The sequence below is a fragment of the Passer domesticus genome, chromosome 12 (assembly GCF_036417665.1).
Source record: "Passer domesticus isolate bPasDom1 chromosome 12, bPasDom1.hap1, whole genome shotgun sequence".
Lineage (NCBI taxonomy): Eukaryota > Metazoa > Chordata > Aves > Passeriformes > Passeridae > Passer > Passer domesticus.
The window spans coordinates 1,155,784-1,183,464 of record NC_087485.1 but is presented as its reverse complement, the minus strand read 5'-3'; the positions used below and the strand labels follow the sequence as shown (position 1 = coordinate 1,183,464).

Here is a 27,681-nt window from a genome sequence, read left to right as displayed (position 1 = left end):
CCCTCTCTGCTAACCTTGCAGAGACCCTCTGGGCCCTCCCAGCCGTTTGTTCCGGGGCCTAAATAACCTGGGCCCGGGCCAAGGCCGCTCCGGCCCCTCAGGCCGCTCCGGGCCCGCCCGTTACCGGGGCCGCCGCCACCCTTCCCGGCAGCCCCCGCGCGCCGCCGCCGCCATCTTGAGGCCTGGCAGCGCGGCGCGCTCCCGCTTCCAAGATGGCCGCCGGGCCCTCAGCGGGCGCTTCCGGCCGTGCCGGGGCCGCCGTTGTGGTACCGGCGGAGCCGCCGCGGCCCGGCCCGGGCTCGTCCCGCCGGCGCGGCCTCTGAGGGCTCCGGGGAGCGGCGGACATGGCGCTGCTGCTGCGGGTGGGGCTCCTCCGCGGCCGCTGCGCCTTCTGGCGGCCGCCCGCCGCCGCCTGGGCCCGGCCCCGCGGCTGTGCCCTCGGCGGCGTTCGCGGCCTGCAGGTAACGGGGCGGTGGCGGGGCCTCACCGAGCGCTGGGGGTACCGGGGGAGGAGCAGAACGGGCGGAGAGGGGCGTTCGGGCTGCTCGGAGGGACCTGTCCTTGTGCCGTCCCGGAGGTCCGTCGTGTCAGCGCTGCTGGGCACTGATTGGGAAGCACCGTGGGAATAATGGAAGGAATTGTGTGGGGAGGGATTTTATTCTTATCCCCTGCCATGGGCAGGACACCTTCCACTCGCCCAGGTTGCTCCAAGCCCTGTCCAGCCTGGCCTGGGACACTGCCAGGGATCCAAAGGCTTTACATTCTGAGAACTGCTTTCCAACATGCCTTTAGAACAAAAAAAACAGACACGGAGAGGATGAAGATGCAGCATTGAGTGTTTTGAGCACGGGTTGTCCATTTCTACCTGTGCTTTCTTTGCTCTGGGTTACAAACATTTCCCAGTTTATGTGGGAAGTGCCCAGCCAGGATCCCATCCAGGGCTCCCAGCTGCTCTCCTGACTCTCACCCACAGCGTTTCCCTGCTCAGGAATCTGAGTCTCAGCCAATTGTTGTCTTGTTTTTCTTTCTCTCCTTCCTCAGAGCCTCCTGGCACCACCACTTTCCCCAGCACGTCAAGGTCTCGGCGGAGTCCTGACAAAACAACTCCTGATCCGAGACCCAGTCAGACTTTGGAACCTCCTGGGTGAGTCCCGGGGCAGGAAGGGGAAAGGTCTGATTTCATAAGAGAATTGACCTTTCCTCGCCTTCCCTCTGCATTCCTGGAGGTGCAGCAAAGGTGTTCTGTTCCTGGATGTGGGAGCTGGGGGTGCTTGCAGGGATCCAGGGCTGTGTTTGGTGACAGGAATGAGCAGTGGCACCTTCCCGTGAGGAGCTCAGGGGATTAAAGAAGTCCTGGGGTCATCAGACTTTGTGTTTGTAGCCTTTTTTGGCATTTATTGGAGTATCCCCCAGCATTCCTGAGAAACTTGATTTAATTCCATTACCTACATTTCCTTGAATGAGCATTTCCAATCCCAAGCGTGAGGCTGTTCCTCACTGCCCACAGCAGTGTTAGCAATGGCTGTGCCTTGGGAGCTGTGCCCATGGTTCAGCACTGAAGAAATCCCTCCAAATTATTTCTCTTGTGCCGTGAAAACAATCCCTGACCTCTGCTTGCCTGCAGGCAGCACCTCCTGGTTTGCTACGTCCAGCTCTCGGGGCAGTAGCCAGAAGAATGGAGGATTCAAGAAGAAATCTCCCCAGGAGGAGGATGGTATGTGTGTGCCAAAAATTGTGAGATTTATTGAAATGCAGGGAGCAAGATCCACCTTCCTGCTTCCCTGCACCTTCTCCCTGTACAAGCCTGGGGCTAAGAGCAGGCTGGAAGGAGTACTCTGCTTTAGGTGGTGGACTGGGAGATACAAGACAGATATAGAAATCCTGGAGTGGTTGGGTTGGAAGGGCCTCAAAGCCCACCCAGTGCCACCCCTGCCATGGCAGGGACACCTCCCACTGTCCCAGGCTGCTCCCAGCCTGGCCTTGGCACTGCCAGGGGCAGCCACAGCTGCTCTGGGCACCTGTGCCAGGGCCTGCCCACCCTCACAGGGAAGGATTTCCCCCAATATCTAACCAGGGGATGAAAGATCAGGGAAGTGCCTCTTTGTGGTTCACTTTGCTTCCTGTGCAGATCTCCCCGTTGCTGTTTGCCTTGGCACTGCCCCTTTATGAAGGGGACAGTAATATTACCTGTGGTGTTTTTGGGAGCTTTTGTTGTAGAGCATTTTGACTTAATAAATTTGTATTAACTAAACCCAGTCATTTAAGCTGGATTTGGTTTTATTTGCTTATATTTCATTTACCTTCAACGTGGATGTGTCCCTACTTCTAGTGAATCACAGAACTTAGATATAAATTCTTTAAAGAGCTCTCAGCTGCATTACTAATTTTTCTTGGTTTTTCTTTTTAAAATCAGTCTTTCTAGATACTGTTTTCCATGTCTTATTCTCCTAAGCCCCAGGCACATAAAAAGTTGAAAATGAGTTTTATCTCCCTAAAAACCTGTGTGGCTTGGGTTGGAAGGGCCCATAAAATCATCCAGCCCCCTGCCATGCCTCCAGAACTTTGTACTGCAAGCTGGGAGGCACTTAATGTCATTAATTTTATAATTTATTTTCTAAACCTTTGCCTGGGTATCACCAAATGGCGTGAGCACTTGGCTTTTGCTTTGTTGTGCTTAATAATTGAATCTTCTTGGATTTTTGGCTTTTGAAGGCAGAAGTCAGCTGCTGCTGACAGTCTGGCAGTGTCCTTAGGAGTTTTATCTCCTAATAATTGAATCCTCTTGGATTTTTGGCTTTTCAAGGCAGAGGTCAGCTGCTGCTGGCAGCCTGGCAGTGTCCTTAGGAGCAGTGGCTTTGCCTGGATGATCTGGCTGGGATGCAGTGTTCATTGGGGGCTGAGTGCAGGTGTCAGAGTCAGGAAGGGAGCAGAGTGTGGAGCTGGGGCTTGTGCTGTGCGAGGCCAGGGCATGGCTGGGCAGGCACCTGGCAGTGCTGTGGCTGTTCACATCAGTAACCAGCAGCACTCCGTGGCCTCTCCTGCTGTGATTAATGGACAGCCTGGCTTTGGGAGGGGAGTGCTGCCCCGTGTCTCCAGGGGAACACGTCTCTGCTGTAATTATTACACAGAACTCTTCAAACTGTCACCGCAGCCCTTGCAAAGATTTTAATCAGAGAGTTCACATTTGGGGTTAATGGCAAATCATTGCTTGGTGGAGACTCAGAAGCTGGAAGTATTCCCACAGCTGCTGCTTGCAAGTGTCACATCCAGTCCCTGGGACTCGTTTGCTGAGTGCTGTGGGGTGGCTCGTGGTGCAGGGTGGATGTTGTGCTGTACAGCCAGTCACGCTTCACCGCAGCTGAGAAATAGATGGGTTTGTACTGGTTTAAATGCAGACTGGAGGAGAGCTTGGTGTTGCCTTGCAACTTTCTAGAAGTGGGGTTCTCTCTTGAAATTATTCAGCTGCAGGTTAAAGGTCCTAGAAAGATCTAATTCCTGGAAATGGGAGGAGTTCTGTCAAGATGTTTAATGGGTACCTTTCCCCTGAGAGATGTTTTTGTGCTCACACCCCTGACTGTGTGTGTTTAGAGCAGGTTATGGGCCTTCACTTGGTCTGAAATGAAATAAAGTGCTCTAGCAGGAGTTGACTCTGACACCTGCAAGGAACTTGCACAACCATGGATGGACTTTTCCTGTCAGGATTCACTTTCCTGAAGTAGTTTCTCTGTAAAATTTTTTTATTTAGAACCTGCTCAGCTTTCCAGGATGTTGTGCAGACTTAAGTCTTTTATCATGTATTTCAATTTTCCCTAATAAGACTGTAGTGGATGTCATCCTGCAGCCTTGGGATGAATTCCTGAGTCCTAACAAAGCTGGATGCAGCAGATAACACTTGGTGAGGGGATGGCAGGAGAGAACAAAGCGGATGGGCTGGACGCGGAGCCCGAGCTTGTCACAGCCCTCTGAAATGATGACTTCTCTGCCAAGCTGCATTGTTTCTATTTAGGAACAAGCCTTTCCTGTTCAGCGTGGAGCAGGGCTGGGAAGCAGTGAAAAATGATGCTGTGCCTCTGAAGGACAGAGGACTTTTTTTAGCAGCTGCCTGGGTCATATGTTTGTCCCTGGGTTTTGTTGCAGCATGCGTAGGGCCTAATTGGTGACTGGTGATAAATGCTGGTGTCAGGGCATTTGTTATGAATTTGCAAATAAATCACATCTGGGCTGCAGCACTGCTGCATTAGAGCCCAGTGGCACAGAATGAATTTATTTCTGGGTGTGGAAGGGTATTTATGTATGCCATGGTGCTGTTGCTGTTAAATTGCATATCAAGAGCAAGTGCTAAATTATATATTGGGAACACTCACATGTGACTGGAAAGAGGAGGAGATATTTGTTGTCATTTGAACAACTCGAACACTGGCCAGCAGCTGACATTGAACTGTGCTGTGACAGCCCTTTACAGCCCACAGAATTGTAAATTTGCCTGTGCATTGCAAAAAAAAATAAGTGTTATGAGACTGGAAAAATATTTGATGGCAAATAGTTGAAGTAAAACATCCCTTTTCCATGTGTCATTGCTTCAGTGTGGTTGTAGCACAATAAAAGTGTGGGAAAGTACATCCAGCATAGGAATCCCTCTTGGATACGGATCCTTAATGTGGGCAAATTATCAAACCCTCTGAAATATGAGATGAGTTGTATGGGAGAAAACCCAGGGAGTTTGGTTAAGGCAGATGGATTTGCAGTGTATTTGTGTTCTGTGCTATCTCCCATTCTCTGCAAATGCAGGTATTTACTGAGGTAGTGGAAGCATTGCTGGAGCTGTGGTGCAGGTGCCAGGAGATCAGAGCTCCCCTGGAAACAATAATGTGCTGTGGGATTTACCAGGGGCATTGGGATTACTCCTTATATTTTCCACTGTGGAGCCATGTTGTATATAAAGTGAGTTGTAGTCATTCTGCAGTTTGATTTTTAGCAGCAAGGGTTCTGTGCCTTTATTTGACCTCTGTCCCTATGGGGCCAGGCAAGAGAGTGTCTCATTTTAGCCTAGAATGATATTTACTGGGATTTTAGTGGGTTTGGTGCACTAGCACCATGGGAAGCCCAGTCCTTCAGGGGAAACCAAACATGCAGCACAAAATCCCACTCAAAAGTACCATTGTGTTAATCTTTCTCATTTTATTCTCCCTTCTTTGGGTCAGAAAACTCCACAATTGCATACTAATCCTTTTTCCTCTGGTATCTTGTTTCCTGAAGAGGAGGAGAAGCGCAGGAGGAGGGAGAACCAGATGCACCTGGAGCGTTTGCGGGCGCTGCTGGTGCTCACCTTCGTCGTGCTGATGCTTCGCTTCTTGATCGGCGAGAACAGGGAAGGGACCAACATCTCCTGGAACTACTTTGTGAATGAGATGCTGGCCAAGGGGGAGGTGCAGAGGATCGAGGTGGTGCCCGAGAGTGACATCGTGGAGATTTATCTGCACCCAGGTGGAACTCCACACGGACAAGTTGTGAGTGACTCCCTAGAGCTGTGAATGAGCTTAGATAATACTGCTGAAGGTGACTGAATTAATGGTCAGTGAAACTCCAGCTGGTAAACTTGCTTTAGTTCTTTTCTTTCTTGTGTTTGAAGTTCAGGGGGCCTCAAGCAACTGGAAACTTAAGATTTGCAGTTAGAATTGTAAAAATAATTAACATGGCCTGGAGGAAAAAAAAATCTTGTGTATCTCTAAAAAGCTGGAGAAACTCAGTTTTCTTCTGCCAGCCCAGTCTGATGTGGGAGAAGGTATCTAGGAGATTGTAAACTCTTATGACTGAATTTTGTTTCAGAATTTTTCTGCTGTTTGGGTTTCAGTCATGAGTGTTCTGTCAAACTCCATCAGCCTTTTTTCCTAAGACCAGAGGGTTCCTAAATTCACTCAGAGCCCTGGTGTCAGTCATCTGCCCCCAAATTCATTGATGCAGGATCAAAGGGTGTAGCATGAGGCTAATTTTTACCTGACCTGTCTGTGCTGTGCCCCTCTGCTCCTTGCAGATATTGATATGTAATAAATAACATTTCCATGCTGCTGTGGCTTGCCTGTCCCCAGAACGTGACCCTGCTCTACACCATGCGCGTGGCAAACATCGACAAATTCGAAGAGAAGCTCAGAGCTGTGGAGGATGAGCTGAATATTGATGAGAAAGACAGAATCCCCATTTCCTACAAACACCCTGGCTTTTATGGAAAGTATGATATAAATTTGTCCTTACTGTTGCTCTTGTATTGGTGACAGCATCCTTTGCTTGGAAAAAAGTGACTTTCGGCTAAATGTTATCTAAATGCAGAACAGAAAAGTGAGCTTGGATTTGCAGCATTGAATGAATGTTTCTGAAAGATAAGGTGCTTTAGATGTACATTAATGTTTGAAAAGCGAGGGTCTTAAGAATTCTGTAATTGCAACATGCAACAGGCCAAAATGTTTCAGGTCAGGGTCACTGAGTTCTTGCTCAGCTGAGCTCTTTTTGTCCTCATAATCAACTATCCAAGTGCAGTGTGTGATAGAAATCTTGGCAACAAATGATGTTACAGCCTGGGCTGTGGAGAAGGCTGGGGATGCACTAAGCCTTCCTTCCTTGTTGTAATGCTTCGATTTTCCCACTGGAGATGTAATTACACTGGTGTGTAATTCCTCCTCCCAGACACCTTGCAAAAATGTGAAGTTTATGTCTGATTGGATACCTGGGCTGGATTTTGTCCTCTCATCAACATTTGGGTGTTTTTAATATGTAGTTGAATGTACGAAGATAAGCTTTTTTAAGTAATCATGCGGATGAGACCTTCAGTTCAAATTCAGAACTTGCCAATTTTTTCAGACTTACGTGTAACAGGAAGAGAGGACTGAACAGACAATCAGCCCCCAATGCAAGCTGTTTCCCCTGCTCCTCAGAAGAGATTTTAAACCATTTTTTAAGAGCTGTGATGGGCTGTTAAGTCTCTCAGAAGACCTGATGAATGTCTGGAGGATTTGGTCTCAGTCTGGAGTTGGAGCCTGTGAGGTGCAGAGCCTTGCAGGGCTCAGCTCGCTCCGTGCTGTGGGCGCTCAGGGTGTTTCAGAATTAATCCTGTTTGCAGAGCAGGCAAACTGAAGGTGACTTTCAGGTTTCAGTGTTGCCGTTGCATCTCTCACTGAGCAGAAACAAATGCAGCTGGGTGTAGAGCTCCTGCTGGTCCCTTGCTCCAGTAAATCATCCCTCTGTGAGAGGTGGAGCACACATTTCTGGTGTAAAGATAAGCACAAAAGTGTGGTGAGGCCGGGTGGTTCCTCAGGCATGTGGAGCAGAACAGGGGCACACCAATCTCAGCCTGTCATCTGGCATAGGATCATTTTTCCTGCTCTTGGGGATATCCTTTGTTTAGAACTCACAGGGTATTTGTCCTCAGCATGTGTGCTGTAACTGTGTTAGACCTGGGGTGTCATGTCAGCTCCCCATCTCCCTTCTTATGCAATGGGTGTTCCAAAGGATTCAGAAAACTGACAATGTTGGTGCTGGAGCAGTTTTTTTCTGGCATAAAGGACTCCTGAGAAATTTGGAAATTAAGGAGGATCAAGCAATCTCTTAATGGGAGACCCACACTGTGATTTCTGCCAGGATTAGGAGAGTTGGAATCCCTATTGTTACCAGACACTGTCCTCTGCAGTGAGCTCCCTTTGGAGGCACTGCCAGCCCCAGTGGATTCTGCTCCGCGTGTGATCTGAGTGCCTGGAAGTCCTGCTTGTTTTAGAAGCAGAAATGCCTCTGAAGTGGATGGTGAGGTCGAATTTCTTCCACAGCTGTAGGCAATGTTTGCCAGTGTCCTCTGCTTAACTTCTTAGGTTATGTAATGGTTGGGGTTAGGGGTTTTATATATCTGTATAAAAACCTGCAGAAGTTCCATGTTCTTAATCATGTCTGCTCGTTTGCACTGTAGCCTAAATGTCCTTTAAAAGTAGTCATGTTGGGTAATACTGACCAGGTGAAGCTGAGTGCTTCAGTGTGTTCTTGTCTTTGTCCTTTCAGTGATGTCCTTTCCCTGATAGTGACACTGGTGGCCGTGTCCATGCTCTGGAGCATCTTCCGCCTCTTCAGGGTGGCGAGCAGGGCCGGAGGCTTCAATGCCTTTGTGAGTAGCCTGGGTTTGAGCATGTTTTGCAGCCTGTGGGGAATCTTGGCTTCTGCTGGGTTATCTCCTCCCCTTTTCCCACCAAAGTCAGTGCAGGATGAGGATGAACTGGTGCCAAGGACTCTCCAGTCTTGCCACACCTTGCATCCTGTGCTGCTCATCTCCCTGGCTGGTACCTTAGCTGGCCTTAGCTGAGGTCCCTTCCCTTCCCAGTGGCAGGAAGGGCTGAGCTCAGGGAATTTCAGTCCAGTTTGCTGTTTTCAAAGCTTGCTAATGAGCTGCAGCTGCAGATGGTGTTTTTCACTGGGCCCTGCCAACATGCCTCCCATACAGCCAGAAGTAGGAATTGCTGCTTTCTGCAAAATGAGTTCTCAATTTATAAAATATGTTCAGATTCTGGAGTTCATTATGTGTTGGCCTGTTCTGCTCCTGCCGCATGCCTCGCTTGCAACACCAGGCAAACCTCCTCCTCCTCCCCTCTCCCACCCTGGCCTGGATCAGCTGATGAAGCTGTAGGAATCAGCCCGGGGTGCTCTGTCCCTGACCGCAGGGATTGGGGATGAAAACACAGTGAATTCAGTCCCTTGTTGGATTTCCCACTCAGTCTCCTCCGCAGTTCTCTTTTGGCTTTGAGATTCTCTTTGAACAAAAGGATGCAGCTGCTCAGAGAAAAGGAATATTTTAAAGAAGTGTTGAGTAATGAGGCCTTGAGGACTAGATTGTGTCCTTGCCTAAGTGGGGACAGCCAGGCCCTGAGTTTAACTCTTCCTTTGGATGTTTCTGAGGAATCAGAAGCCGTAAACTTTCTTCTGAAAGAAAAAACCTCCTGAGTAGCTGCTTTGAGTAGACCATACTGAGCAGTTATGAGTGGGATGTTTAACTGAATTCTTGTTTTGACTCTCGTTGTGGCTTCACATGCATCAAGAGATTGAAGTGTGGTGGCTTTTGAGTTTAAGAACCTGTAGTTTTGGCCTGGGGTGTTTTCAGCAGAAGCCAGCAGCAACATCAAAGACTGTGCAAAGTGTCTATGCTTTCACAAGTATTGGCAATTATTTACCACTGACAGTTATTTGCCATCAACACATATTCCTTGGAACTATGACTGTCCCATGTGTATTAAGGATCAGAGCATTTAGAAATCAGGGAGGAGATCCCAAATCAGGCTTTGGACATCTGCATGTTTTTAATAATCATCCCTGCCTGGTCTACATGGATTTTTAGCTGGATTGTGTTGGGACTATTACTGCAAGTTTATTCTGTCTCTTCCCAACATGTGGATAAATAAAGTTTGAGTCAACCATCCATCTGGGAACTTTCTCCAGAGCAAAAATCCATGAAACACCAGTGCTTTGGTGGGGACTTTAGTGGTGTTTGGTAGGGACATCTGGGCTGTCTCCCTGGGCTGGGCTGCCTCCCAAAATGTAGCAAACAGCCTTTCCAGACTGTTGCCTTGTTCAAAGTTGTTTGGTGTTTGTGCTGCCTTCCCCAGAACCAGCTGAAGATGGCTCGTTTCACCATTGTGGATGGGAAATCTGGAAAAGGGATTGGCTTCAAGGATGTAGCAGGAATGCATGAGGCAAAAATGGAAGTCAAGGAATTTGTGGACTATTTAAAGGTATGTAAAAGTAGAACAAAACAAATGTTTGCTGCCCTTCCTCTGGGATAGAGGGGTGACCTGAGGGGGTGGGGGTGCTCTGCTCTTCATCCTTGATGGTTCTGGGCAGCCTCTGTTGAAACAAGCTCTGTCTCTCCAGTTCCACAGTGGGAATGCAGATGGTGCTGCTCCTGTTGGCAGCTCAGAGTTGCCCAGGCTGAAAACATTCTGGGGAAGCTCTGGGAAGCCCCACTGTGGTGCAGTGCTTGGTGTGAGCTGTGGCTCTGACTGAGCTGTGTTGTCCTTGCAGAATCCTGATCGCTACCTCCAGCTCGGGGCCAAAGTGCCCAAGGGTGCCTTGTTGCTGGGCCCACCAGGCTGTGGGAAGACTTTGCTGGCCAAGGCCGTGGCTACAGAGGCCCAGGTGCCATTTTTGGCCATGGCAGGCTCAGAGTTCGTGGAGGTGATTGGAGGTGAGGTGCTCTGAGGAATGGGGGGAGCTCTCTTTGTCTTTTGTGGAGTTGGAGGGAGCTGGCTGGGCTTCCTGCAAAGGGCTTGGCATGGGGAGGATGGGTTGGATGTGTAGACTGAAGATATAAAAGGTTTTCAGTGATGCAGTTCCTTAATTATGTAGTATCTGAAGTGCATTTCTGGTTGCTGCTTTCTGACAGAGTGCAGCTGTGGTCCTTCACCTGCAAGCATCCTCTCTGGCTTCCCTGTACCTATTATTAAAGTCCTTGACTGAGGCTTCCTTCCTTGTATGGAAATGCAGATGGGGAAAGTAGGGCCTCTGTGTGCCTTGGGATTTCCATCCTTCTCCTTTTCTTCCTTCCTCACAGATCTCTTGAGACCCAGCAAGGGTCAGTATGCAGGAAAATGTTGACTATTTCTGCTCTGAACTGTGGGAGGAGCAGGAGGCTGCTTTGGGAGCTGGGAGCAAAGCTCCTCTTGCAGCAGCTGTAGGAATCCTGCAAGTTTAGGAGCCCAGTTAAACCTAGCCCCAGGACACACTGAGCCTAAGGACTCCACACGAGTTCTGGGGCTGTTTCTTTGTGCTCAGAGTGTCGAGAGAGAAACTGTCACATTCAGGGTGTTGTAGCCATGATATTTTATGAAAAATCCTTTCCTAGGATTTTTCCTGTCCTGAGGAGCTGAGACCCTCAGGAAAGAAATGTAAACAATAACTGTGTGCTGCTGTGGAATGCAACAGGTGCATCTTCCAGTGGTCCATGTGGATTGTTTTCAATTAGTGACCAATCACAGCCACCTCTGCAAAGGCTGTGAGCAGTCACAAGATTTTGTTATGCATTCTATTCTATTCTATTCTTGGTCTTTGTAGCCTTCTGATCATCTTCTCTCTCTGTTCTTTTAGTATAGTTTTAATGTAGTATTTTAATATAATATATAACATAATAAATCAGCCTTCTGAGCAAAATGGAGTCAAGCCTCGTGTCCTCACACATGGGTGGTTCACCTCAAGAGGGTGTTTGTCAGGTGTCTCAGTGAGGGCCAGCTCTCCAGCTTTGCTCCCAGCTTTAGGCAGCAGGCTGACCGTTTCCCTCGCTGCAGGTCTGGGAGCCGCGCGCGTGCGGAGCCTGTTCCGGGAGGCGCAGGCGCGCGCTCCCTGCATCGTCTACATCGACGAGATCGATGCCGTGGGCAAGAAGCGCTCCACCAACGTGTCGGGCTTTGCCAACGCCGAGGAGGAGCAGACCTTAAACCAGCTGCTGGTGGAAATGGACGGTCAGTGTTTGTCCTGCTTGAACTTGCCTGGCCTCTGCAGTGTTCTCTTGCTGAAGTCTGAACCAGTCTGAGCCCGTGTACCCCATCACTAGTCCCTAAATCTTGTAAACTTTAACCCCCTGGAGTTTCAGTCCAGCTGGCCATTACACGTTGTTGATACTTGTTGTATCCTGTCTGAGATAGGTAGTGGTTTAAAGCCTGTCAGAGTTTAGAGTCCAGCTGTCCTACAGGGACAGAAGTGATGTATTATATCAATTCTCCTGTCCACTGCCTTACGTTTGTGTTGTCTGCCTTGACCACAGGATCTCTGAGATGAGGGAGATAAGCGTTGCAAACAAGTCCTGGTTTGAGGCCACACTTGTGTTTGGTTTCTGGCTGTTGTGCACCTGGTTGGCCCTTTGCTCAGACACCTTCACACAAAGAATGATCCTTTGGCAGTCCTTAGTCCTGTCTCTGTCCAAGCCTGCAGCACTGACCCAATTTGCAACATTTGTGTTGATAAATTTTACTATTGCAGGGTGAGGAATAACCAACTACCTGCCCATCAGGGAGAGTTTGTTTCACTTTTCCCTTCGCTGTAATTGTGACTCATAGCTTGACTGTCATGTTGTCTCACCACACTCTTCATATGAAAAATTTGAAGCCGTTGTGCACCAAAAGCATCCCCAGACCTGGGTTCCAACTGCTGGCTCTGTACTGAGTGTTTCCAGTGAAGCAGAGATCCTGACAGGAAAGGCCAATGCTAACACAGCCCAGCAGTCCTGGCTTGGGTGGGTCCTTGTCTCCCCTAGCAGTTTTAGGGTGGGCTGGCTTCTGAATTAAATGGAAGCCTGCGTGTCTGTTCAGGAATATGTAGTCAGTACATTCCACATCTCTATCCTAAAAATGAAAATGTCTGATTTCCATCAGTCTGTAAAAATTAGGTGTGGTTTCCAGAGTGTTTTCCTGGTGAGTTTCAATGCAGAAATAAGGGTTCAGCTCAACTGGAAAGTGAGTTTAGAAGGTAAATATTATCCTCAGTGTGTACTTTATAGTCTCTTGTTTGCAGTGTGCTGCCTGGTTTATTTTTAAATCTATATTATCTCATTCTTTATTCGTGTCTCGCACAGATCATGTACAGAGTCCTTCATTTTGCTCAGTGCTTTATCAAACACACACTAAAAAAAAACAGTCCAAGGAGTTGAGGGTGTCAAACAGGAGAGAGCTGGCAAGGATGTCAGCCTGGTGCAGGGAACATGGGATCAGCAGGGATCCTGGCACGTGTCACTGGAGTGTTACCTAACGGAGTGTGTCACCTAAAACAACACTGGTGTGCCATGTGCAGCACAGCAAAACAGTCCCCAGGTTGATGGAGAATGACCTGTTTAGGAGGGGAACAGTTCTGCCCCAGGTGTGCTGAGTGTTTGTAAGGAAACCTTGAGATGGAAGGTTGAGAGCTCCGATTGAGCTTCAGTTGAGGGCTGAAGACAAAACAATACCATAGACCCGAGATGGGTGTTAATTGGAGAGAAAAAATGCACAAAAGCAGATCAGTGAGTCATCACTGATTGTTGGATTTCTGTGATTGAATGAGATTTCTTGGAGGGAAGGGAGAGCAAGGAAAGGAGGATGAGAGCTCTGCGGGGAGCTGAGTGCACCATGAGCTGCACGGGGTGAGTGCAGGCTGGGGCTCAGTCCCATTGCTGTGAACGTTTTGGAGGAATCAGGGGGCTCTCCCCTGAGCAGCCTGGGGTTCCTTCCCTCTGACAGTTTGCTGTGAGTTGGGGAAGCACGGGGCCGTGGTGGGAGGCACTGGAGGGAGCCTCTCCACAGAAGCTGTTTGTGAGAGCGCCGTGAGTGACGCACAAAGCCCGGCTCTGTCGGAGCAGGTGCCTGCTTTGAATAGTGAATCTTCCCTCTCAAACCGCAGACAGGCGGAAGAGGAGTGTGACCCAAATCTCTCCTCTGTTCTGGATGCTTTGAGAGGAGCTTTGGCAGTCCTGGGCTGAGCTGGGGGGTTGTGAATGGAAATGCAGCATGGCTTTTGGTAGCTGTTCACCTGGAGCCCTTGGACAAGTCCTGAGCTGTGCCATGTGCAGCCCTGAGGCTTCCTTCAGGAAGGGGCCCCATTTCAGTGCCCCTGCTCCCAGGAGGTGTCCAAAGGCTTTTGGACACATGGCTGGAGGGTGACACAGTGTAACCCTGCAGGTGAGATGCCCACCAAGCAGTGTGTTGCTCAGTGAGGATCCTGGAACTTGCAGCTCGAGTAGACCTTTTTTCCCTTTCCTTTCATTTGTGACCCTTGCAGGAACTCTTTTTTTTTTTTTTCAGGCTGCATTTTCAGAGCTGTCTCTCATTTGTTGATGTGATGAGGTGTTGTTTTTGTAGCCTGTTCCTTTGGCTGATCTTTGCCTGTGACATGCCAGGTGGTGTTGCATTAAGCAAGTGGGGCAGAAGCTGATGTGAGGAGGATGCTCTCAGTGCTTCTGGTTTTTTATTTGTTCTAATAGTCAGACCTATTTTAAGAGAGTCTTCCCAGCTGCAAGGCAGATAATGCACTGTGCCATCTAATCCTGCCATTCCTGGAGTGCCTGCCAGTCTCTGCTTGTTTATCCCACTCCAGAGTGCAGTGTGATCCACGCCTGAAGGATGCTCGGCTTCATCCTCTCCGGCAGCTTATTTAGGCAGGAGCCTGCAGAGAGGGAGCACCAGGTCTGCTGCAGCACAGGCTGGCACAGCCAGTCCCCTGCCTCACCTGGAGCCTTGATCTGTGCTGAGCTCTTGCACGCTGACACATTTGGCAGCTCTTCTGCTGGAGCTGAGAGCTGAAACTGGCCCAGCTTACGTGCACGGAGCCGCCTCTCCACAGCGTGGGACTTGGCAGAGGCAAGCACATGGGACTGTGGTGTCCTTTCCCTGGGAAGGCTGCTGTGTGCCAGGGCTGGGGAATGTGCTGGAAGCAGGTGACTCATGCCCAGGGGCCTGCAGGCACCTGGGGGAATGCAAGAAATAACCGTGTGGGGCAGGGATTCAATGGGAGCTCTGGCTCCCCACCCAGGCAGCACAAAGTCTGCTCCTCTTTGCCCTCCTGCAGCTGCCAGTGCCCTGCCTTCCCTTCCCCAGGAAATCCTGTCTGTCTTTGATGCCTCCACTGGGGCTGCTCTCAGGCAGCCTGTAAATCCCAGTGCTCCCTTCTCCTTAAAGACCTGGAGACAGAACCTGCTCTGACTGGCTTGGCCAAATTCTGTGCAGATAATCAGTGCAAAGCTCTTGGGTTGTGTTTTGTGTCTGGTGTGGGTTCTGCAGGGCTGATCTGTGCAGGGCCCTGCACGGTGCCTATAAGAGGTGAGGAGGCAAAGAACAACTCATGCTGTAACATGGCCCTTGTTGGGTGGCAAAGCTGTCCTCTCTGCACTGACCTGAGCAGCCCAGGGGAAAGCCTGTCCCTCCCCTGGTGGCCTGTCTGTGGCTGAAGGCTGAAAGTAAATAAAAACCAAAAGGGCTTTCAGTGGAAATTTGTGGGAAAGGCTGTTTCAGCTAGGAAGTGCTGCTTGTACAATCTGGAGCTAAAGGCTCAGGAACTGACTTATCCTGGGGCTGAGAAGGCATCTGTAAACTCACCAAAACAGAGATTCTGTTCCGGGTTCTAGTTGGAGCAATTTCCAAGTGTGGCAGTAGGAAGGAGAAAAAAAAAGTCTTAAGCCAAGACTTAAGTAAATGAAAAGGGGATTTCAGAGTATCCATGATAACCAGGGACTGGTCTGGGTCACTTGGGAGGTTCCTTTGTGACTTTGCTCCAAGCTGCAGGGGACACTCACCCTCAGCAGCCCCAAAGGGTGCTGTACACACCCTCGGGCTTTGTGTAAAGCTGTGTACTCCATCCCCTGCCCCCAGCCCACTGTGTGCCTGCAGTGCAGTCTGAGGTGGGCAAACCTCCTCGTCTGGTCCTGGTTTTGGCAGGAATGGGGACCACGGATCACGTCATAGTGCTGGCCTCCACCAACCGCGCCGACGTCCTGGACAACGCCCTGATGAGACCTGGCAGGCTGGACAGGCACATCTTCATTGACCTCCCAACGCTGCAGGTACGTTCCACCAGCTGCCTTCTCCTTCCTGTGGCTGAGGTGTCCCAGCCCCTGCTGGTCTCACTGGCCTGGCAAGGCTGAGCTTGGAGGAGATGGAGATGTGGAGCCTCTGTTTGCCTTTGTTCCTGTTTCTGTGCTCTGAATCAAGGATTTGGGGTGCTAATGCAGTGGCCTGTTCCTCTGAAGTGGCACCTCACTGGTCTGGAGGTCTCTCCTCTGGTAGAGCCTTGGCAGTGAATTCTTTTGCCATGCAGATGCAGAGTTATGTTTGTGTCTTCTCTTCAGGAAATTGGGAAGCACCTAATTGGCAATTGGCTGGTGTGAGAGCTTAAATTGTCATGTGCCTTGAGCACTATTTGTTCTGTAGGTTTATTGCCCTCCCTATCCTTGTAAGGCTCCTCATTTTCCTTTAGGCAGCCTGTTAAGTGACTTTCTCCTTCTGAATGCTTTTTAAATCCATTTACAAGAGTCTTCCATGTCTGCTGTGTTGACATTTGTAGCAGAGTTCTGGGAATAGGCTCAGCTGCAGTGAGGATCTGTGTGCTGTGCCAGCACAGGCTCTTCCTCTCCCATCTGTGCTTCACTGTCCTCCGCAGAGTTTTCAGTGAAAATACCTTAAATGCCTGATAGAATCTGGCCCCGGAAGCATGAACTGTGCAGCTGCCCTGAAGGAGGAAGGGGAAAAACCCTGGCAACTGAGCCCATTGTTTGAGTCAGGATCTCCTGGACCAGCTGAATGAGTCACTGGTGGCTGCTGGCCAGCAGCATCTCACCCCCACCTCCATCTGGGAAATGGGTGCAGGCTGAGGAGCTGCTGCATGGGCTTTGCAGTTTGTGGTTTGTGCAGGAGCAGGTCGAGGCAGTCAGAGCTCCTTCCTGCGAGGGCTTACGTGGTGAGGGAGAAGTTCAGACAGATCAGAGTGAGAGTGACACGGGGAGAGTGGCCCTGAGAGAGAAAGCTGTGACTCAGGGGGAGCCTCGTGCATCTGTTGGGAATTTGAGAGCTGGGTGTTTATCAGGGCTGCTGGAGCTCTGCAAGGAGAGCCCTGCCCTCTGCTGGCACTGTCGCTGTCCCCTCTGCTGGCACTGTCAGTGTCCCCTCTGCCGGCAGTGCCACCACCCTGCTCCCTGCCATGACAGCAGGGCCCCGTGGTGACCCTGGCTGGGCTCAGCTGCTGGGTGTTCTTTACAGGAGAGAAAGGAGATCTTTGAGCAGCACCTGAAGGGCCTCAAGCTGATCCAGGACGGCAGTTTCTACTCGCAGCACCTGGCAGAGCTGACCCCAGGATTCAGTGGTATGATGTGTCCTTGGGCTGCTCCTGCTCCACTGAGGCTGGAGCTCCTGGGTGCTGGGGGCCAATGGGGAGTTTTGGTCAAAAAGGGCTTTTTTATCTGTGGAAAACAGAAAAAAAATAGTGGGAGCCTGACCAGCTCCCTGGTGAGCTCTGATGAGCAGATATTCATGAATATTTTCAATCTTCTGAAATATGTTGGACTAACAGGGTGGGGAGGCAGGGAAAACATCCTTTTACAATGCCCAGGTGCCTAACTCCTAAGGGAGGGAACCAGTCATGCTCCTCTCAAAGCAGTTGAGGGTGAGGTTCACTGCACTTCAGAGGAGTGGTTGTTAAATTGATTTATATTACCAGGAAAGTGATGGAAGGAACAAGTAGGAATTATTTTGCTGATCAGAGTAGAAATTGGACAGCTCTGCCTGGCTCCTGCATCAAGCCTGCTTCCAGGGTGGGTCCCTGGGAGCTTGAAACAGAGCTGAGCAAGGGGCTCCAGAGTTCCTGTTTCTGTGGAGTTCCTGGAATATCCTTTCTGGGTTTCCCCTCTCCCAGGCCCCAGCATGCTGCCTCTCTGTGTCTGCTCCCAGCAGCCCCCCGCCACCATCACCCACCCACACAAACTGGGAACAGATGTTCCTTCTCTGCTCTCCGAGGTCGAGCAGAGCAGCAGCCTGTGCCAGCCCACTGCCCACACCATCCCTGTCCCTGGGAGCCAGCCTTGGCCTCAGCCTGCTCCTGGATTGCTGAGCTCTGTGTGGTATCTGCATTCCCTGCCAAAGCAGTTGTATTATTCAAATCCAACATCAACACCATGGGCTGGGGTTGCTCTCTGTTCCCAAGGAACAAAGAGCACAGGCTGTTTGACTTCCTTAGGTCCTTCTCCAGATTTGTTTGTGCCATTCAGACCCAGTGTAACTCCTGTGATCTCGTGCCTGCAGGAGCTGACATAGCAAACATCTGCAATGAAGCTGCTCTTCATGCTGCCAGGGAGGGGCACAAATCCATTGATACCTCCAACTTCGAGTATGCTGTGGAAAGAGTCATTGCAGGTGAGAGGTGCAGCCATTCCAGGGAATTATGGACTCTTTGGGTTGGGAGGGACACTAAAGCCCACCCAGTGCCACCCCTGCCATGGCAGGGACACCTTCCACTGTCCCAGGCTGCTCCCAGCCCTGTCCAGCCTGGCCTTGGGCACTGCCAGGGATCCAGGGGCAGCCACAGCTGCTCTGGGCACCTGTGCCAGGGCAGCAGCATTTCTTGATGTTGCCTCAGGGTCTGTTCTGCTCAGGTGAGGGGGTTACATCCCAGAAGGACAGATGGGTCCAGAGTGTGCTCTGGCCTGAAGGTGTTTAGTGACAGTCACAGCAAGTTCTCTGAAGAACACCCCAAATGGCTCAGTCTTCCTGAATCTGCATAAGTCTGAACCCATAGCTCAGGGGAAATGGCCACTGACAAAATAAAAAAGAGGAGAATTCAAATCCATGTTGCTTTTTCAGTTTAGAAGGTTGGGGGGTTGTGGGTTGTTGTTTGTTTGGCGCTTTTTTTTTAACAAGAAGAGTAACAATATCTCTGAATTTTTCTTGCTGCTCTGGACACCTGCTACATAAATATCAATGGCAAATAGTCTCTGCATCCTCACCAGTAAGAAATTAGAGATTTTTCTTTCTGCCTTCCAAGCCCAGGCTTTGATGAATTGGCAGAACAAACTGCAAGACAGTGGAGCACTGTTCTCCCTCTGAGAACATCCTGTGGCCTTTCCCTGCTGCTTGTGCCATTGCCAGGAGAGGAACCTCTAGAGATTTCCCTGGGTATTGTAGGGAGGGGAAAAGAGTTCCCAGAGCTCTAGACTTCACCTGAGGGATTTGGATCTGGTAGGTTTTGGGCTGAACTGCCCTGGAGCCAAGCTGTGGATCTCATAATCAGACACTGAACTGCTTCCAGGCTCCATTCCCAGCAGGAGCCTGGGCACACAGACTGGCACTCTGCCTTTTTAGTGGAACGTGTGGAACAGGATGTTTGTACTGGGTCAGTTACTTCCTGATCCTGGAATTAAGTCCTGAGTGTTTGCTTTATCAGAAAATGCTCAGAGTATTCCTCATTTTAAATAAGATGTTTGAGAAAATTGCTCACAGCTTCACCTGTTGCAGAACAACAAAACCCTTGGAGTGCTTTGGTTAAAAACACAAATCCCAGGCTGTACTCAGGGGCTCCCAAGAGTGGACAGGGGGACAACTGTAGTTGTAACACAGAAATTCTAATCAGCTGCAGCAAAGGTCACAGAATCCTGCACTGGTTTGGGTGGGAAGGGACTTTATATTCCACCCCCTGCCCTGGGCAGGGATACCTTCCACTATCCCAAGCCCCATCCAACTTGGCCTTGGACACTTCCAGGGAAGGGGCAGCCACAGCTGCTCTGGGCAGCCCCTGCCAGGGCCTTGCCACCCTCACAGGGAAGATTTTTTTTTTTTCCCTGGTATTCCAACTAAACCTCCTCTTTTTCAGTTTGAAGCCATTCTCCCTTGTCCTGGCACCACATGCTCTGTAAAGATGTGTTCTACTTTCCCATCTGCAGGAGCACAAGCACCAGACTTGTAGAGACTCACTTGCCTTTTCTTTCTGAGCCTTGCCTTAGTTCCCCAGAGTGGGAAGATAAAGCAAAAAGCAGGGGAGGCTGGGGGGCTGGCAGCAGAAGGGATCTCTGGGATCCATGTGTGGGGCATTGCAGGACAGGAGCTTTGGCAGTTAAAGCTGCCTGGCCTCACTCGGGCTCTGGTGTGTGTAGGAAGCCACGGAGTCTTTTTGTTGCTTAATCAGATTCTCTCATATTAGCAGGACTGGCTATTTTTTGTAGACAGATTCTGAAAGACCCCAAACAACCCCCCAGGCCCCCTGTATTAAATGTACCCTTTCCATGTCATAGGAATGCTTCTGGGTTTCACAATCCAGAGGGCATTTCAGTTCCTATAAAAGCTTTTCTTGAAAGAAAGAAGATATTACTGTGCTTTCCATTAGGAGCTTCTGGTTTTAATAAGAGTGGGGTGGAATCAAAAGGGAGCTCTGCAAGTCCAGAGGCCCTGTCAGCCTTAAAGCTTTGTGTTGCTGTAAGGGAGGAGCAAGAACTTCTCTCTGTGGTAGTTCCCATTGTGTTTTTAGTTTGGGAACAGAAAGCAGTCAGTCAGGTCTCCTGGGAGTGAGGGTAGAAACCTGCTGAGCACACAGAGGCTTTTAGGGCTTGGCTCTAGAAGATGGAGCCTATTTTCTTGGTGGGGTTTGTGTAAGGCCAGCAGAGATGCACCAGAGTTGTTTCCTGGGTGGCTTGTGTCATGTATGTGATAACTACAGGCTTCCAGGGGACTTGCATGCCAGGAGATAGTGTAGGAAAAGAAATAATCTTGGTAGGCACACTGTGTGCTATTGTGAAGAGCACAGTCCCTCCCTCAGTGGCTGACAGGGATTTTTTAAGTGTCTGTGTGTGTATATATATATATACATATATTTATAGAGAATAGATACATCTTGTGTGGAAATAGCCATACAGGGCCATGCTCACACACTGCTGAGGGCAGGGTAAGGCACTGGCTGATGAAAATCAAGGCAGTTGCAATTAATCTGCTGTTCCATCGTGCCTGGCAGGGCACAGCAGTTTCCAGGGTCCCTGAGCAGTATTTTACAAGATCTGCCACGCTAATTTTGTTGTTTCCTTGTTTAATAAAACCCTTGACTTCGTTTAAAAGTTCACGTTAATAGAATGTTGTTTTCCAAGACATGAAGCCAGCTTGGTGCAATGTTGGTTCTGACTGGCTGCTCTCCCCTCTGCTGCCCTGGGCTCTGTGAGGGGACTCCGGCCTGCAGCTCCTGGGACCTTTTTGCATCCAACATTCTGAGCTGTAATGAGTGCCTGACACACTGTGTGTTCTGTACTTATTTTTCCTATGTGCTAGAAGTTTTACTTCCATTCATCTCTTTTTTTTTCCAATCCTTTTTGAACTTGCTCTGTCGAGTTGGAAAATAGATACTTTGGAAAATCACCTTCCTGGAGGAAGGGTTAACTGTGAGTTATGGCTTCATTTACTGGTTCTCAGGAGCCTGGGAATAAGCTCATACAGAGCATGCCATGTGTAATCAGAGACATTTCCAGGCTCTGGAGAAGGATTTCTGTATCTACTCCTGGACTTTAGCTGATTTGAGCACTCTTAGTGTACAGTTTTCTCAACTGGGACCTCGTATATATGATTCAACACCTCTCTTCTCTCTTGTTCTGCCTAAGGGACTGGAAACAGCAAAATGAGCGTGAGACTCCAGCTAGTCTCATTTTGGGTTTTGTTGTTTGCAATTTTTTTTGTGTTGTTTTCAGATTTTTTCCACCAAAAAACCCCAAAAACTAAGCTGCTTTTTTACAGATCCAACCATGGGAACAAGGTTCTTGAGCTGTGATCAAATCAAATGTCAAATTATTTGTCTAATGATTAAGTCTGTTGTAAGGAGAAGTGGGGAAGGTTTCTGCCAGGGTTTTCAAGCCATCCCAGGTGTGGATTGCTTTCCACCTCAGGGCCAGGGAGCACCTTTTCCAAACATTTTAGTTAAAGGGGTTTTGCTGCCTCCCCCTCTCCAGAGTCAGCACAGACGGTTCAGCCACAGGCTGTGCCCTGGGCTGGACCAGGTTATGCCCCACTGGTTGCACCTGTTGATAACTTAGCAAACCCTGGTGTGTGTTCCCACAGGCACTGCCAAAAGAAGTAAGATCTTGTCCCCAGAAGAGAGGAAGGTGGTGGCATTCCACGAGTCCGGGCATGCGCTGGTTGGGTGGCTGCTGGAGCACACCGAGGCCGTCATGAAGGTACCTCCACTGCCAGGGAGGGGAGGCCCAGGGCCTTCCCTGTCCAAGATTGCCTTGTGGCACTTGTGTGCAGCTCTGCTCTGCCCTGTGAGCCTGGGGCTGTGCTACTGCAGAAAAGTAAATGGCAAATACAGAGTCAGAGAATCATGTTCCTTGGAAAGGACCTTCGAGGCCATTGAGTCCAACTACTCAGCACTGCCCAGCCCACCACTAAACTAGGAGAGATTCAGGCTGGATATTAGGAATAAATTCTTCACTGAAAGGTTGGTTAAGCATTGGAACAGGTTCTCCAGGGAGGTGGTGGAGTCGCTGTCCCTGGAAATGTTCAAAAACAAGCAGACGTGGCACTTCACCGTGTGGTTCAGTGGGCTGGTGGGATTTGGTTGAAGGTTGGGCTTGGTGGTCATGGAGGACATTTCCACCCTTAATGATTCTGTGATTATATAAACCATGTCCCTAATTTATGCCGCAGAGAAATCCATTATTAGGCTCCATTGATGATAGTGCTGGTGCAAAGCTGATTAACAGCTATAGGAGAAGCCTTGCAATTAAAAATTACAAGCAACTGAGTCTCCTGGTGCTGCTGCTCAGTCGTGCACTTCCAGGCTGCTTGTGTGCACACATCCAAATGTGATCCCTTTCCCAGCACGTTGCAGCCAGTGAAGCCACTGCAGGAGTTGCTGTGATACTGATGGAGAGATGTGTTTTCCAGGCTGGGAGGTTGTCTGCCCCAAGCCCTTCTCTGCAGGGAAAGGCCTCTCTGGCTCCCTGGGATGTGATCCGTGCACATCTCCAAAAGCAGAGACACTGGTGGGAGGTGGGGAGTGAAACGACAAGGGTGACAGCTCCTTGGCCAGTTACCAGTAGCACATTCACTCTGAATGACCCATTGTGTAAGCAGAACTGGTGTTAATTACTCTCATTTAGTGGGTGGGGAAAATGGCTGTTATTTTTCTGAAAGCTCCTGTCTTGCTGCAGGTAGTCTCAGGGATTCTGGAACAGAATCAGCAAACTCCGTGTGGCCTATAACTCCTAAATTTCAGGATTTCTATGAGTTGCTGTTAAGGATAATTTCCTGAGCAGGAATTGTGTCTGTGTGTGAAGGCAGAGCCCTCGGTGCCGGAGTGAGGACACCCTGCTGCCATGTCTCTGTAGGCCAACCTGTCCGTGGCTATGGACAGATTTCCCTGGGAATGCAGGCCTCCTCCTGCCCTCCCTGTGGTGCTGTAGGGAGAGCTCTGCACTTCTCTGAGCTGAGGGAGCTGCTCTGTGTTGCAGGTGTCCATTGCCCCGCGGACAAACGCGGCTCTGGGATTCGCGCAGATCCTGCCCCGGGAGCAGCACCTGTTCACCAAGGAGCAGCTGCTGGAGAGGATGTGCATGGCCCTGGGGGGCAGAGTGGCCGAGGCCATCACCTTTAACAAGGTCACCACAGGTGAGGAGCCAGAGCCTGGCATGGGCAGTTGGAGGTCCAGGGGGATCTGAGCAAGGGTCGGAGGTTTCCTGTGCTGGCAAGAAGAAATGTCACATGGTGTTCTGACACTTGCAGGCATGGAGATCTCAGGGCTGGTTGTCACTGTCTTGTCTCAGACTTGTCCCAAAGCTAAAAGCCACAGTTACAGCTACTGATGAGGCTTTTGAGAAGACCTAGAACTTTATTTGCTGTTTCCAACTAGTTAAATCCAAATAGGATCATAGAATGGTTTGGGTTGGAAGGGACCTTAAAGCTCATCTCATTTCACCCCTTGCCATGGGTAGAGACACCTTCCACTAGACCAGGTTGTTCTGTGGGCAGTGGCAGATCTGATCTCAGGTGAGCTGGCCACAGAAGGGTCACTCAGTCACTTTTGGGACCTGCAGGAAGGTCCCTCAGTGGGTTGAGTGTTCATTCCATGGGCTGCACTGGGTCCTCTGCTCTCAGCTCTGGTAGGACGTGTTTGTGCAGGATGTGCTCTTCCTGCACTGAGCTGAGAGCTGACCAGCAGTGTGTGTGTCCTTCCTGCCCAGGAGCACAGGACGACCTGAAGAAGGTGACCAAGATTGCCTATGCCATGGTGAAGCAGTATGGGATGGTGCCCAGCATCGGGCAGATCTCCTTCCCAGACCCAGAGAGCGCCCCTGGCATCGGCCGGCGCCCCTTCAGCCAGGGCCTGCTGCAGATGATGGACCACGTAAGGCCACCCTGACCAAGGGTTTCTCTTTGTTCATTTCTTTCTGCACTTCACTGAAAAATGACAAGTGGTTTACACCCAGACAATTTGCATTTTGCTGTTGGCCAGTGAGTGAGCACTTAGCTGTTCCCTGTGTCAGGGCTGTGCAGTGGGGCAGCAGGGACAGGCAGAATCCCACCTGGCTGTCAGTTCAGCCCAGCAGCCTGTGCTGTGCAGGGCTGAGATGGCAAGAAATCTGTGTCTTAAAGTCACAGCTGCACAGTGTAGATGTGTGCACTTCCTAGATCAGATCTAACCAAATTGATGGTCAGACTCACTGCAAATCAGCCTGTTTTGATCAGAAATTTGGCTTCGCTGCTGAAAAAACACATTCCTTTAGTTCAAAAGTCAGAAAGCTGGAAACAAAAAAGCTCTATTTCAGAAGCACCGTGTCTGTGCTTCCTTGGGATTTGTGCTGAGCTGCCCCTTTAGCTCCTGGACAGCCTTAATCTGCATTTCCCATTAAGCTGTGCTAGGGCAAGACTTCACTGCCCCTTATCACCAGCACTCCTTGGGCCTTTTTCCAACCAGTTTATCCATAGTTTCTGTTGATGGGGGCCACATTCTGCCTGGCTCAGTTTGCAGATTCCATCCCTCAGTGCTCTCCTTGTTTAGCCACACGTTGTGTTTGTTGCCGCCTACACCCCAACTCCCTCTTCTTGTTTCTTCAAGGAAGCCAAAATCCTGGTGGCTCAGGCTTACAGGCGCACAGAAAAGCTCTTGCTGGAGAACCGGGACAAGCTGCAAACAGTGAGCTGAATTGTGTGGGGGTTTGTTGCTTGGTTTGGGTGTTTGTAACTGGTGGTTTTGCTGCTTTCTGTGCTCTGTAGCTCAGCTGTTGCAGTGTTGTCTCTCTCCTAGAAAGTCTTGTAGTGGGAGTGTTGGGAACGAGTGACTGTTTACTGTGTATCCCCCAGATTCAGAGCAGGCACGGGAGGAATGTGTGTGCCTTTCCCAGCAGTGAGTAGTCTGCCTCCTCACACCAGCTGGTGTTTGCAGGGTAGATAGAGGAGGAGGAGTGCTCTGTGGAAATGATCAAAGCTGGAATTTGTGTCCTTCACCTGCACTTCTCTGCTTGCCTCTTGGCAGTGCAATTTTATAGAGAGCTGAGAGTGACTTTTTGGCAAGCCAAGCCAGTAATCAGGTGGACAGTGTCTGGTTTTGGTGCAGGAATATGGTGCCTTGGCTGATGGGGGCTGGTTCCTGCTTTCTGGTGACTCCAGGCAGTTTCCACCTCCTTAATGACTGATGTACCAAAGAATCCTTGTTGCAGAGACAGTGCTTTGCCTCTTCTCCTTTGTGTCCTGGCAGTCCCGATCCAGCTGCACACCCTGGCACATGCCCACCTGTGCCAGGAGCTCTGTGCCCAGTGCTGAGCCCAGCTGGGGTCACAGCACCCTCTGCATCTCCTTGACTTCCCTTCAGAATTCCTATCCGTGACTTCCCAAATGACATGGGGTCAATGTAATGTCGCCTGTTTTGCAAATCAAGCAATTATTTTCCTTAAATCCTCTTTTTAAACAAACAAGAACAAACACAACAACAACAACCCCTTCAGCTACGCAGTGTCAGGCTCCAGTGCGTGTTAAGGAGAGAGCTGGGACACGCTGCTGTCCTCAGGACAGTGCCCTGGCAGCTCTGGAGCAGGCATCCTCAGGGGTGTCTCTGCAGGCTCCTCTGTCCTGCTGCTGCCATGTAACAGCAGCCAGATGTTTGCTGGAGGCTCAGCACAGAAAAACTTTCAAGTGCAGCCAAAGTATGTCCAGAGTCAGTGTTTCGGTTGCCAGGCCAGCGTGTCACATCTCGTCAGCAGGATCGAGCAGTTCCACTCTGGACAGCCACCTGCTGCTCCAGAGGGGTGGTGCTGCTGCCAGAGGGGCCAGAGAATTCCACTCTTCTGGAGAGGAACTCGTGCTGACCTCCAGCCCCTGCCTGCAGGAACAGGCAGCTCTTTGTTAGCACTGTGTGTGCAGGGAAGGCTCTGGGTCTGCCAGAGCTCTCCGTGCTGCTGCTTTGGCTCTTGGGCAGGGCCACAGGTGCAGTGACAGTGGCAGGAGGGACACTTCTCTCATTGTTCCTGGAGCTCTCATTGCAAATCATTGCCAAGAGCTTGCTTTGTTGCCTGCAGTCACATTGTGTATTCCTGGCCCAACGTGCTCTTGGGGACCGTGCTGGAGCCTGGAGAATTTGGTCCTGGCTCTGGTAGCTTCAGGGTCACCCCAGCTGTGGTGGCACAGCCAGCTCTGCTCCTGGGGCTGCAGGTGCTGAGGCCTGACTCTCAGAGCAGCTCAGAGAAGCAGCTCTCTGCTCTCTCTGGGGCTCCATCCCTCATTTTCCTCCTTCCCCTTTTGCAGCTGTCCAGTGCCCTCCTGGAGAAGGAAGTGATCAACTACGACGACATCGAAGCGCTGATCGGGCCCCCTCCCCACGGGCCCAAGAAAATGATTGCTCCTCAGAGCTGGCTGCAGGCTGAGAGGGACAAGCAGGACACCAGGGAGGAGGAAACACCTCCCCAGCCACCAAGCCACGAGGAGGAGGAGGAACCACGCCTGAGACCAGTGTGAGCCCACTCCATGTGGAGTGGAGGGCTCCGGAGGCCTCCTTTGGACACAGACCCTCTGCCCTCTCAACTCCACTCAAAGGTGCTGAGCAGGGGATTGCTGTGCTGCTGCTGCCACCCCAAATGTAGGGGATGGCTGTGCTGGCTCTCTGAGCTTTGTCCTGCAGGAAGGAGAACTCCTCAGGATTTCAGAATTGATTCCTAGCAGGGTGGTGGTGATTAGGAGTTGGTAAGTCTGATCTGCTGTGGAAGTTTCTTGTACAAAGAAGCAGGGAACGTATTCCAGTGGGTGGAAAGTCCCATGTAAGCCACTTGTGGCTGTGCTCTGTGCCCTGGCAGGAGGGCAGGGCTGTGCCCTCAGCATGGGGACACCCCTGTGGGGCTGAGCTGGGCTGCTGCAGCTCTTGTGTAACCTTTGAACAGGACACACAAACAGCCCTGGCTGGAATAAACTGCCCACAACGTGCTGCTGTGTGTGTACAATGTGTCAGGCTCCGGGGGTGTTTTGGCACACACAAGGCTCATTAGAGCTCTGGAGTGCTACAGGACAAGAGCCTCCTTCTCCCTAGTCAATAATTTATGTCCAGTTGTTACAGCAAGTTTTTCCCAAGCAGAAGTTGAGGCAAAAAGAGCTGAGCAGTGGGACACAGAAACTGTGCAGAGGGTGACTCTGGGCACACATGGGAAGATGTTCTGAGCTGCTGGTTCTGGGCTGGGGAGGTGCTCTTGGAAATGCAGCAGAAGCAGGTGTGTTTGCTGGGAATGCACAGGAAAAGCTCCCTCGTCCTGGTGGCTGTTCCAAAGGGCCCTGCTGACAGGGCTGTCTGGTGTTCATCAGGGACAGCATTGAAGTGGTTGTTGCTGCCTGCAGTGCCCTGGCTGGCTGCGTCTTCTGGGAAGGATTTCTGTCTGGAGTTGCTCCATCAGGGCTGTCTGTGGCCTGAAAGACCCCGGCCCAGCCTGGGCTCTGCCAGCTCCCAGCCCCGGGGCCTTGTCACAGTCCCAGGCTCCCATTCCGGGCCGGGCTGGAGTGGGAGCCTCCTGCTTCCCCGAGGATGTGGAGGTGTCCTGTTCTCCCCTGGCCCAGCTCAGTGCCTGGGCAGTGATTTCCCCTGAGTTCAGGGACACAGGCAATTTTCTACATTCTGGACACTGCTGCCTGGATGTTTTCATTCCAAACTTGTTTCTTCTTGAATTTCCTTGTCCGGCAGCAGATGAAATTTCAAGTTTTCCTTGATTTT

General features: G+C 50.5%; 1 protein-coding gene across 2 annotated transcripts; it reads left to right on the top strand.

Moving 5' to 3' along the window:
- The first annotated feature begins 194 nt into the window (after positions 1 to 194).
- On the top strand, positions 195 to 26,906 carry SPG7 (SPG7 matrix AAA peptidase subunit, paraplegin). 2 transcript variants are annotated; one of them, XM_064387250.1, is made up of 17 exons: positions 195 to 461; positions 1,042 to 1,144; positions 1,625 to 1,714; positions 5,257 to 5,507; positions 6,087 to 6,226; positions 8,038 to 8,140; positions 9,630 to 9,755; positions 10,045 to 10,207; positions 11,304 to 11,477; positions 15,417 to 15,541; positions 16,734 to 16,836; positions 17,772 to 17,882; positions 21,555 to 21,670; positions 22,949 to 23,105; positions 23,678 to 23,841; positions 24,553 to 24,630; positions 26,235 to 26,906. In XM_064387250.1, exons 1-17 carry the CDS (start codon positions 345 to 347, stop codon positions 26,442 to 26,444), a joined length of 2,331 nt encoding a protein of 776 aa, XP_064243320.1. In that variant the 5' UTR covers positions 195 to 344; the 3' UTR covers positions 26,445 to 26,906. The 2 variants fall into 2 exon arrangements, with proteins under 2 accessions (XP_064243320.1, XP_064243321.1); XM_064387251.1 differs by lacking the exons at positions 6,087 to 6,226; positions 8,038 to 8,140.
- The last annotated feature ends 775 nt before the right edge of the window (positions 26,907 to 27,681 follow it).